The sequence below is a fragment of the Danio rerio genome, chromosome 5, assembly GCF_052040795.2.
Source record: "Danio rerio strain M-AB ecotype USA chromosome 5, GRCz13ab, whole genome shotgun sequence".
NCBI classification, from domain to species: Eukaryota; Metazoa; Chordata; class Actinopteri; order Cypriniformes; family Danionidae; genus Danio; species Danio rerio.
Window position 1 is genome coordinate 64,822,262 of NC_141025.1, and position 13,368 is coordinate 64,835,629.

Below are 13,368 nucleotides of genomic sequence, written 5' to 3' on the forward strand. Positions count from 1 at the left end.
TATTCACTGAGACAAAGAGAACTAAATTGTCACTTCCTGATTAATTGGTGCAAAATATCAACAGTAAAAATGGAATTTGCTGTGGTAGGAACTGCGTCAATCGTTTTTTAAGTTAATAAATGACTTGCGCCTCAGAAGACGATGCTGACACGCAACGAACATGTGGTGGTGTTTGAAAGCGTGAGACGCAGAGCACAGACACTTTTTGACTACTGGAGGTAATTAATGATATAACACTAATACTGAGATGATTAAGGCGTAATGACCAAAACAACATTTCAGACAGGCCCGGGTTGCCTAATCGGGAGGACCAGGAGTATTCCCAGTGGGTCGATCCATTTTTGGCCTCGAGGGCCAGTGTCTCTAGCTGCCTGCATTCACAGGAGACGCACTTTTTTAATAATTTATTAATTTATTTTTTTATCATAACCTCACTCTTTTTATTCATTATTTTACCGCAGCTCCACTCTTTTTATTTATTTCTAAAGTTGATTTGTGAAGTACGCCAGTCTAAGGCTTGAATCTCAAGGGCTAAAAGGAGTCCCACTCCGGCCCTGATTTCAGATGTTTTACAGTGTGCTCAGCCTGCTGGTTTGTTCATTCACACACATTTTTATCATCACATGATCACTTATAACAAAATCACATGACCTTTTTTAATGCGCTTACTGGAATTTGTTTGGTAAAATCGTTTCCATGGTAGTATATGCATATTTTTTCTTATCGAATAAAACGTGTATCCTTTTAATTCTTCAATTATTCAAAATGTATTTGCATCTTGGCCTTTTTATTTTTTATTTTATTTATTTATTTTTGCACAAAATAGGTGGATGGAAACATAGATATTGACTTCAATAGTATTTTTGTTCCAACTATGATGTCAGTTGCTGAATTATTGTATTTGTTAACTAAATGAGTGTGAGAAAATTAGGAAATTGTAATTTTTTTTAATGTACTATCACTTTAAAATTAACAAGACTCCAGACAGCGTTTGCAGATTAGGTAATATCACACTTGAGTCCCATTTTTGAGAAAATCAGCATGAGTGTGATACTGATTTATAAAACACCAAAAATTAATAGCAGATGTGTTACAATTTAGGCATCCAAATTCTTTGCCAAAACAAAGCTGCAGTAGAACATTTGTGCATCTCGCAGCAATACTCTAGTGTTTCCTTCCTGAATGAATCATCGATTGAGACGGGCACTTGCTTGAACCTTCTGGTGCTTTTAGTGTTTTGGTTTTGGTTTATTTGACATGGACATTGCAATTACACTGGACACATTATATGCATTTAAGTGTTATAGCAAACTTGATAATTCTCAGCACCTGCCCAAGGGAGGCTTGACGTTTAAATAAATAAAAATAAAATTTAGATAGATAGATAGATAGATAGATAGATAGATAGATAGATAGATAGATAGATAGATAGATAGATAGATAGATAGATAGATAGATAGATAGATAGATAGATAGATAGATAGATAGATAGATAGATAGATAGATAGATAGATAGATTTAATTTAATTTGTATACACATTATAATTCTTTTAATACAAATGCTATATTGATTGATGGATTTGTTCGTTCATGAACTGTGAATGTGGAAGCGTGAAAATACACAATTTAATCCTTACTATAAAAAAATCTAGGTAACAAGAGAGATCATGTGACATTAAGTAATGAACCCCAAAAATGTTTGAGAATTGTGAACCACTTATTAGTTGTTTAATATTTAATCTATAATCATAATTGTTTAGTGGAAATAGAAACTGGAAACTTCCTTGCAAAAAGAAAAGAAAACATGCATCTAAGTAAATTCAATGAGTGATGCTTCGAATGAGCAATTGATCTGAATGAGTAAGAACATTCACTGTGCGATGTCATGTTGCACATTTGTCTATCGAAGTACAGAGCTTAAACGGTTACTCTCAGCTGTCATAAAGACAGAAGTTAATCTCTCAGTCATTGTTGTGTAATGCTCTGTCTTTATTCTGCAGGGTGTGGTGGAGTTCTCGTTGTGTTTGCTTTTTGCCAAGTTGGTCAGCTACACTTTCCTCTACTGGCTTCCTCTGTACATCGCTAATGTTGGTAAGAATCTTTCAACAGATCATCTCCCATTCACTCACTCCTCCTTATGAATGAAAAAACAGTCAAGCAATTTCAAATAAAGTCACAAAGCATTCTCTGCTCTCTTCCACAGCTCATTTTGATCCTAAAAAAGCTGGGGATCTATCTACATTGTTTGACGTTGGAGGAATTTTGGGTAAGTAAGTAAATATTTGATGTGCAGCAGTCAACATTTGAAGTGGATCAAAAAATATATAATTAAAGTTGTTTCAAAGGCAAAAACATTTAAACACAAAATTGATCAAAAGTGCTCTACAAATGTACAAATAGATCTAGGCTATGAAATTACAAATATATGTATACGAATGTTATAGCTAAATAATAAAATCAGTGTTTAAGTCTAGATTTAAAAGTGTCCAAAGACGGAGCAGATACCGCGTAATAATAATAATGATAATACTGTTAGACTTAAACTCTAAAAACTGAACTACACTGTTTCAATTTACTATGATATTCTATGTGAAGCTGCTTTGACACAATCAACATGGTAAAAGTGCCATACAAATAAAGATGAATTGAATTGATTTGAATACTGTTACAATATCAATACATTGTGGATTCATCATGAAGTTTAACTTTAATGGAGTGAAAGTTTTTATTAAATTATTTAACTTAATAGTTTTTAAAGCCTGTTACTTTACAATGCAAACCAGGTGTGTATAAAAAATATAACTTTTTAGCTTTAACTAAAATTAATTGTATTTATTTTTATAGAGTGAAGACTATAGTGTTATTTATTTATTTATTTTTTACATTTGATTACTCAATTTACCTGAATACAGTTAGACTCCAGAAAACCAGGAAACATTTTGGGTTTTTGTTGTTTTACGATAATCTAATTATCTATGCTTTATAATATGTATATTATATTTTATGCGAATGCACTGCCCTACAGAAATCATCCCAATTAGTCAAAAATTATTATTTATTTCTAAATCAAGTAAAAATATTCATATTGTTAAATATATAGCAGAAAAACATAACATCACATTTTTTCCAATGTTGTGCAGCCATACGATATGCAAAATTAAATGATTCTTGCAACCAAATGACCACTCTAGTTTGCACTCAAAGTCAAACTGATCTTACTAAATATGGGTCTGATATTTGGTAGATTGAACCAGGCATACGTGTTGTTGTTGTTTATAAGATTTTAAAATATATTTGTGTGTGTTAGGTGGCATCGTAGCTGGATTAGTATCTGACTATACTGGAGGCAGAGCCAGTACTTGCTGTGCCATGTTGATCATCGCTGCTCCTATGGTGAGGTGCATTTTTTTATATTGACATTTTAGCCAAAATGTACATCAAATAATCACAAAATGCAAACAATATTGCAGATTAATTTGAAAGGGTTTTATTAAGAGTGCTTAAAACATCATTAAAACAGGTGCACTGTCATCCCTCACTAAGGGTGCTTTCACACCTGTGAATCAATTCAGTTGTTTCAAAAAAGGGATCAAAATTGTTACATTGTTGCTCTTGGTGCGGTTCGCTTTCACACTGCAAATTTTCTAAACGGACCAAAACAGCTAAAACAAGTCACATGTGAGTAAACTCTCCTCACATTTGTCAGAGTTTCACGGTTTATTTCGCAGAGTCACGCTCAGCTGTCAGGGGGGGGTGGTGGTTTGGTGGTGTATGACAAGGTGAACGTGACGTGTCTGAAGAGCGAGGAGGGATGCAGTGAGGAGGGGTGAGAAGGGTGCACGACGTATTTTAAGACCGGGAGGGAGACGCGTGATAACCGGGAGATTATCCTTCGTTTGCGGACATCCGGGAGTCTCTGTGCATTTGCAGGAGACTCGGGATGTCCGTTAATAGACCTCTTGCCCTACTCATAATTCTCTCTTCATATAGCTGTATGCCTATTATATCCATAAAACATTGTGGTAAAACAGGGCTAGGATTGTATCGTTTTCTTACTACAATCGATCTGCTCCAGAGTTTGTTTCAATCGAGCCAAGATCACCTCATTCAAGCGATCTCGGAGCAATTATTTTGGCGCAGATCCGAAACCGATTAGTGGATTCACATATGCCAAACGTACCGCGCTAACTGGGCAAACGATAAAGGTTTCCGAAACAAAAGTCTAGGTGTAAAAGCACCCTAAGCCTACGTTCACACTGCAAGGCTTAGTGCCTAAATCAGATTTTTTTGCTAAATCAGATTTTTGCTTTGCTGTTCAAATTGTTGTTTTAAATGTGGCCAATATCAGATTTGCATTGTGAACAGATCCTGTTCCTAAACTCACCAGCATGCGCAAAATTATAACTACGCACAGCACAAAATGTCTAATTATGTACACAGTGTATATATGGTATGAAGCATTTTGTCAGATTATGCTTAATATCATTTGTATCCTTTTTAACAGACAACTGTGGTGTATTTCATAAACTGTAAAAGGTTTTTCTGCTACTTCTAATGTATTTCGGCATTTGAAACCAAAAATGAGTCTCTTGTGATTTGAAAACACTGATCATTTGTGATTTATGACAACCGCGGTGCATGGCGCTCTGACCATTGGTGTAGTGAACTCATCAAGGGTTAATGAGAAGCTGCAGACTGAACTGTGAAGGCGGAGTTGGTATATCTCCGTTTGCAGAGTAAATTTTATATTTTACTTCGTTATAAACAGCAGACACATGCAGAAAGAGGGTTTGGGTACTCGAGCACCTGCCCTTTTTTCTCTCTGAAAGAAAGTTCCTCCTCCTTTGCACACAGATCGCCTATCTGCAACACCCCACGACTTTTCAGCTTTGCGATCAACCCGTTCCCTGATCATTAACCAGATTGGTGAACAAGCACCAGTTTTGTCTTCATTATTTATTTATTTTTTTTCAAAATGAACAATAAACTGTCTGTGGTAAAGTATTTGCCCTGCATGCCATTCTACTGCTGCTGGGGAGTAGGTGATGTCTGCCGCACAGAATGATGATGCATGTCACTCAAAGATTATGTAAAAGTCACATGTAATCAGACATAACTGTTCACACTGCGGTCGCATTGCAAAACATCAGATCTGTGTCTGATTTAAGACTACATATGAAAGTGACAAAAATCTAAAATGAAAATATCAGAGTCCATGCAGTTTGGACTGTTCGCTCTTTCACATGAGGGGGAAAAACATTTGGGCCACATTTGAATGCAGTGTGAACGTAGCGTAAGCTTTATGGACCATAACATTTTGGGAGGTTTATTTTTTTCAAACCTGGGTAGTCACTAGCTTTGTTTCCATACACCTATTTTTATGCACATTTTGGATATGCATTTAATAAAATGCCTAATCTATATGGCAAAATGTGCATACATTTTGAAATTGTGCATAAACAAATGTACGCACACAACTAAAAAGTAGGATAAACTTTGTATCCGATGCAAATAAACTACAATGGAAACACATTTACCAATTAAATTCCAGCATGCGCATAAAAAAAGTTCAGATCATGTAATAACAAAAATGGAGCGATGGCACACCATTAGCAAACCAACAGAACGATCACATTGTAAAACATCTGAAATGTTGTTTTGGTCATTCTAAAATCCTTAAACCAAGCCCATTATTTAGTATTTTTCTTCCAGAGCTGTGTTGAGCATCTGCACTCGCATAAAGCATCTCGCACCTTTTGAGGTGCAAGTAACTTATTTGAGGATAAAAACACATTTTTTTTTGTAAATATTTGGCAGCGGTTTATCAGGTAGTGGCAATATTGTTCTCTTTGACTCATTAGGTGGAAACGGTGCTTTCTTCACAAATGTTTTATACAATATTTCAGTTTTGTGCACATTCTAATTGGCATATTTGGATGGAAAATACCTAATGTGGCTGATTTTGCTTCCTAGATAACTATTAGCCTGAGCAAAGCACAGACAAAAACAGCTAGTTTGCAGTGACAAAATGTGAAATGTTGTCAGTACACCTTCAAGTTTGCTCAGAGTGTTTGCAGACATCTGAAACACCATGCATACAAAACCCTCAAGTTTGAGTTTACCTGTGAACTGCTATAAACACATGGGCATCTTTTGCCTTTCCTTCGAGAACTGCTGCTAACTTATGTTTGCCTTTCTTTCTCAAGCTGTTCCTGTACAATAAGATTGGCCAGAATGGCTTGCCAACCACAGTTGGTGAGTATATATACCAGTTATTTATTTTGTTTTATTTTTTTGTCATGTGTGTGTTGTAGTCGGAAAAGCTAAATCTTTTCAATGCTGATTTAAATTAGGATTTAAAGGGGTTGTTCACCCGAAAATTAACTGATGAAATGAAAAGTGTTTGTTTACTCATTGTAGTGGTAGTCTAATGATGTATATCCTCTTCTGTTTTTTTTGTTTGTTTTTTTTAAGTGAAATTTATAGAAGCCTGTTTTTATAGAAGCCTGTTTTCCTACAGGCTTCTATAGACTATTATATTAATATTGGTTTATCAAAATGGTGACATGCACAAGCACTAATGATCATAAGTCAAGATTTTAGTTCTTTATAAAATTCGTTTTTTTTTTTTTTTTTTTTTTTTTTTATAGTTAGAAACCCTTCATTTTGAATTGGAATTAAAGCTTTCAGATGAACAAGACATTTTGGTAATACTTTTTATAATAGAGTCTTAACAACATTTCTAATATAATAATACTGTTTGTCAAAGGAACATTAATTCGTACATGTCTAATTGACATCAAGCATTATATAAATCATTTAAATTGATTTTATGCCAAAAACTTGATGTCGTTTTGAAATGAAGCTGGGAAGCTAATGCTAAAACTATTTAAAATCTTCAAAGCAATTAAGTGACAAAAAAAGATGTAACTTCCTAGTAAATTAACTGTGATTTAAAAAAAAAAAAGCACATAACTTGCTTAACTACACTTAATATTTTCTGGCTTATTGTTTCTTGAGTTTAAACTTTACAAATGTTCACATACAATAAAGCATACACTGTATAAGATTTTTTTTTTTTTTTTGTCAGCACAAGCAACCTATAATAAACCTAATATATTGTCAAACTGTTGAATAAAAGCAATATCACACTCATAGCAGTGTGATATGGTTGTATTTCGTCACTGGTGGCACACTAAGGCCCAATCACAATTTTACCCCTTAGCCATTTCCTTTCTTTTACCCCTCATTTTGCTCCTTCACATGAAGGAGTAGGGCTAGATACCCCTTTAAACTAAGATTTTTCAGGACTAAATTTTTTAAGTCACTAAATTTTGCTATCTATAATGCTTAATAATAATTACTGTATAGCAGTCTTACAAAATTCTGACACTTGATTACACTCAAATACCCTCTCAGAGGGTTTCTCAAGTTTTGATTGTTATTAATTTTATGAGGAATAAAACAAATGTATTTATTTTATTTTATATTATGACAAATGTAAAATTTCTGGCCAATCTGTTGCTTTAAAAAAGTTTTGTAGAACTTTTTTTGTTTGTTTTTCTTATGATGATCGAAAAATTTTCCATATTGATTCCCACAAATAAGATGTGTGTTTTTGTGACCTGTAGGCATGTTGCTGTGGTGTGGTGCTCTCGTGAATGGACCTTACGCCCTCATCACCACTGCTGTATCTGCTGACCTAGTAAGTCTCGGGCACCTTTACTCCATGTACTCTACTCATGAACAAAAATAAATAAATAAAAGGAAGACTTTAAATAGACACAGATAAGTCCTGCTGTCAATAACTGATCAATAAGCTATTTTGTAACTCTACACTTGCTGTTGTAAATTTCATAATGTTTTGTGATCTTCCAGGGAACCCACGAGAGTCTGAGAGGTAACTCCAGAGCTCTGTCCACTGTGACCGCCATTATTGATGGCACTGGATCAATAGGTATGCTGAGATTGTGAGACTTTTTCTTTTTTTTTCTTTTTTGAGCTTCATGCTGCTTACTTGGGTCAGATACACTGTGTTGTATTCAGACCCCCTAGTTTTTAAAGTTTTAATATTAGCTTTTTTTTTTTTTTTTTTTTTTTTTACACAAAATTGTCCGCAAATTTCTAGCTTTTAATAATAATAATAATAATAATAAATATTTTATTGTCAAAATTAAGCACATGCACAAAATTAAGCAGAATTGGAAAATGTATTGCTCATTACAGGGAAAAAAACTCATTTTGAGAATTTGCTTTTAAAAATATATATATTATTGTTAACTTATAGATACCTTTGTGAATTTTTGAATTTATTTTTACTTTAGACAGACAGAAACACATTTTATGAAAGCCAAAAAGCCTAACATCCCAAAACTGACTAGTGTATTTTATGCCTGGAGTGTTTTTCCTTAATAATATTAAAAGCCTCCTGACAATCGAAGCAATGTAACATTTAAAAGCCAGTGTTCATTTTGCAAACATGTCTTTGTCCCGGGATGATGCTAACGTGTGTTGTAATGTGCTGAATATCCTCTAGGTGCCGCTGTAGGACCTCTGTTGGCTGGTCTGATCTCTCCCACTGGCTGGAACAACGTCTTCTACATGCTCATTGCTGCTGATGTACTGGCCTGTCTGGTGTGTATTATATTGATTATTTGTTACAGAAGTGATCTCCAATATATATTGGCTATTGCTAAGTAAGCTAATGATTTCCTCTTGTTGTCATTTGTGTAGCTGCTGTCCAGACTGGTCTATAAGGAGATCAGAGGATGGTGCGGATACACTACAAGGCAGAGAGGGTGAACATTCATAACTCACTCCTGTTCATTGCATTTATTAGCATGTGTAAGGAGCACCTTAAAGTATTTATATGCACTATATATGCTATAGGTGGAAAAATAGGCTCTTATTCAATTTTTTTTTTCTAGATTTAATCAGTCATAAATAGTACATTTTGACATTTTCGTTGTATTTATAAGGATTCTTTTTCTGTTTTAATATATTTGCTGTTCACTTGTGTGGTGGCAAAGTTTAATTTTCAGCATTGTGTACTGTAGTCTTCATTGTGCCTGATCCTTTGGAAATCATTCTGATTTGGTGCTTATTAAAATTTATTTATTTATTATTATTATTATTATTATTATTATTATTATTATTATTATTGAAGTTCAACACAATTTTTGCTACTTAATATTTTGTGGAAACCATGACATACCATCACTTAATATTTTAAAAAAGAAGGCCTTTGAACCAAGGTTAACCACATCTTTCACTCCTCAGTGTACCAATATAACAGTATTTGCCTTTTGCTGAAAACCGCAACATTGACTAATTATAATATTTTACTTCTGCTGTTATTTGCTTGTTAAAAAATATGTGGTGTCTCATTGTATTCGCACCATAGTCTATCTAAAATAGTAGCAAATTTCATTATCGATTTTATTGATTAGTTGTTAAAATCTTACTATATTTACACTGAAGATAGCTAGTTTTTAGTTAACTTTACTTTTTTAATTAGTGAACCCAAAATTCTTAAAATTAAGTAAATAAACTGTGCATAATTATAAAAATTAAGTTAATTTAAAAGTTCCAAGTTACAGTAGGTTTACTTTTAAAGGCCCATAAAACCCCCCTTGTTTCAGCATGTCAAGCTCTGTTTAGGGGGGAGTGTCAGAGGAGGGAAAGAGGGAAGGTCCATAAAAATGGTAGTGTCGGTTTGGGCACTGATTTTCACATAGGCAAAACAAACACAAAGACACAGATGAGAAAGACAGTGACTGTTTACATAGACATAAGTTATCAAATTATTTGCCAAATTATTAAATGGTGGACTTTAACTGCAGTTTGGCTCTTTCATTCAGGAATTTCTTTCATGCCTCTTATGACAAATGAGATATTTGATTTATGGAATTGCTGGACGCGTGTATTTTTCATGCAATGTTTGTTACCGCACGGCAAATGAGAGAAAAAAACTCCCTGCATTTCTCTGTAACTTAGATGCACTCGGTAGGTAGTGTCAGAAAATCCTACACGATGGTACACATGTTTACACTCAGAAAGCAGCATTTACAGCAGATTTTTTAGTCCATAATATAGTGATATTAACTTACTGTAAACTTTATTAACTTAGAAATCATTTGACTGGGGTTCGTTTTTAAACACTAAAAGAGTACTGCTGACAATACGAACTAACTTTGCCTCTGAATAAACTAACGAAGACCACTGATCGCTTACCAAATCTGTAGAGACAGGACAATCAACACCAACTAGAGCCACGTCTTTATTAAAATTAGATGAGTGGCAAATCTGGATTTCACCATTTCCAGATGAGAAAAGCTCTCGGTTAAAAAATGTTCCTTAGACACGAATTTCTGTCGCGCGTCGCATGCACTGTAATCCACTGTAAGAGTCCAACTGCTCTCTCTTAGAGGGAAAATGAAAACAAAACTTTCACTGCAGCAAATTATAAACGCAACACTCATGACCCATATCTCCAAACAATTCTTTTTCTTCCACTTGGCAACAAAAAGTGTCGTCTCTTTGCCATCTGAACACTATAACAGGTAACAACAGTCTTCGAAGCTATCATGCATATGATGAGTTTGCACCCCATACATAATAACATAATAGAGTGCGCTGATTGGTTTGAACCAAGTCTTACTCATGAATGAATGCAGCACACTCAGAGACGTCATAAGGTACTCCCAGGTACAGACGTCCAATCTACACGCCGGAATACACGCTAAGATCTCATGGCTGTGACGCAGCTTCAAAAATTTGTTTCAAACCCGAAGTATGAATTTTTATGGTGAAGCAACATTTACCATACTTTGTTTTTTAATTCTCTTACATATTCAAGATGTTTTTGCTGATTAATTTTTTTTTTTTTTACAGTTTTGTTCATTTAAAAAGTTTGTTTTATCTCTAAGTCCTTAAGTTAAGTTTTGTTTTAAGTGACAATTAAAATACATTTATTATTGTGCTAAATTGGTCAAAAGTGTCCGTAAAGACTGAAATATAACAAAAAACCATTTGACGATGAACACTGCAGTCATTTTTGTTTTAAATGTTTTAAAATATTAAACATTTAAAGCAAAATTTATTTAAATTACTTTTAAATGGAATTTTGTGGCCCAGTTTATGCATATTCATTCTTCTAATTGTCTCTAAGTGTATTTAATTATTTTTTTTACCTGTAAAGTCAGGTTTTTACACTTTCCCCCCCTCTGTTATGTAGAGTACAATGTTGTATACAAGCAGTCAAATTATGTGTGAACACACCCCTTTGTAAAAACTTTGTTTACTTTTGTCATTTACTTATGTTATAATTGACTTTAATGGTTTTTATATGTACATGTCATTTTTCCATTAGTTATGCATTTATTATTTTAGTTTAAATTGTGAGTAATTAAGCAATTATTTATTCATATATTTTAACTTGTGAATTACAGTTTAATTATGAACCAAAACAAAAAATGTAAATTCAAGAAATTTTTACAGTTGCATCCAAAATGATTAATTGTTCTGCCAGATGTTTTGCTGTCGTATACAATTTATTGAAAATAGTTCAAGCTAAGCATAAGTAAAATATTATAAAATTGTTATAAATATATTTTAAGGATAAAAACGGATGAAAAAAATAAACTGATATTTCTTTAAAGTTCATGTCAAAACTATTCAACACCCAAAATTAAAAACATTTGTAGGAAATCTTTTATTCTCACTTACTTTCCGTTGGCTTATTTTAATCAGGTGTTGCCACAGCTAAATGAACCACCAATGTAACCACCTGGCACATGGCCAAAAACATCCACTTTTTTCCCTCTGTTTTGTACAATGTTGTATACAAGCAGCCAAATTATGTGTGAACATACCCCTTTGTTAAAAAAAATCTTTATTATTATTGTTTTGAATTAACTTTATTAAATCCGTTAAATTTGGTGTATGTAAGTGCTAATGAAGTTGAGATTCATTGTTCAGAAAACATTTTAATGTTGCCTTTAGGGCTGAATAATATATAATTTGAGCATTGATATCGCAATGTGTGTATCTGCAAGTCACATCGCAGGATTAGATTATTTATCAAAGATTAAAAGAGGACGATGTTCTTAAATATAACTACATTTTTATTAATTATACCATGATTACTGTTATTTTAAATTTGATTTGTTCTATAAAATTCTTTTTTTTTAAATTTAATGAGGACAATACACTTGACATTATTCAAAGACAACTGATGTCGAGGACATAAGGCATATGGCATAAAGATAATTCAAAGCCCTCTTTCCTGATTAGGATTAATAAAAAAAAAATCAACAAATAAAAACAATACAACAAACATGTAAAGTTTATACACAGCCACAAACATAAAATGTAAGTCCATCTGCATACTAAAGAGAAATGCAAATTCTGTACTGGAATACTGTTAAGACTCTCCAGAAAACCATAAAGCGCTCATTTATTTATTTTTGCGTGTAATTTATTGTGTAAATTTACAAAAAAAAAATTCTTGATCATCCCAGTTGATCTAAATTAACAAATTCTTTCCAAACAGAGCTGTTCAGATCACCTGGTGAACATTGCAACATATATTGCAGCAAAACAAAATATCACAATGTCAGATTTTTCTAATATTGTGCAGCCATAATTGCCTTAATAAATGGCATATTATAGTTGAAATCTAAAGACACAAGTTCATAAAAGTGCTGATGATAAAAAAAAAATGTTTTTGCTTGTATTCCCTTGACTTTCATTTATTTTTAAAAGATAAGTTGTTGTTTTTTTACTGCATTAAAACATTCATTAGACTAATGGTCACCAAGAGCTGCTTTTAATACTCGTCAAACCAGCAGATGCTTATTATTATTAATATTATTATTATTCATTTTTATTTTTTATTGGGAAGGGTTTGTGTGATGACATTAAGACAATCTGCTGATTAATAGGGAAGCTTTTAATTTAGCAGTGTGTGTTTGCAGTGGTTTCATCTGCTCTTTTCTTTCAGGTTCAAAGAGATCTGAGGAACAAGAGAATATCACACCTGTGATGGAAAATTACCTGCAGCGTAACGACAAAAAGGGACCAAGGATTGATCCAACACACCAAGCCTTTTTATGCCCCAGGGTTATTTTATATGAAAATTGTAACATGACACTTTCATCCTTTTTATACTGACAATAGAACAAAGCTGTGCACCAGGCGACACACACACACACACACACACACACACACACACACACACACACACACAGCACAGCACGATCACCGAGCGCCTTTATTTTCATACAGGATGTTTCTAATGGCTGCATCTTAATACAAATATACCTTTTTTCTGGTATTAAAATATGCCATCAGTGCTTTGTCCTTTCA

The 13,368-nt window shown here is 33.4% G+C and overlaps 1 protein-coding gene across 4 annotated transcripts in view; it reads left to right on the forward strand.

Moving 5' to 3' along the window:
* slc37a2 (solute carrier family 37 member 2) overlaps positions 1-13,368 on the forward strand; it is a 30,917-nt gene extending 17,549 nt beyond the window's left edge. For 2 of the 4 annotated variants that reach the window (XM_087251607.1, NM_001362422.2), the window contains 9 exon segments: positions 2,001-2,091; positions 2,204-2,266; positions 3,308-3,393; positions 6,207-6,255; positions 7,632-7,705; positions 7,879-7,957; positions 8,537-8,634; positions 8,734-8,844; positions 13,004-13,368. In XM_087251607.1, the coding sequence (XP_087107733.1) occupies positions 2,001-2,091; positions 2,204-2,266; positions 3,308-3,393; positions 6,207-6,255; positions 7,632-7,705; positions 7,879-7,957; positions 8,537-8,634; positions 8,734-8,802 (609 nt within the window). In that variant the 3' untranslated portion in view covers positions 8,803-8,844; positions 13,004-13,368. 4 annotated transcript variants of the gene reach the window in all.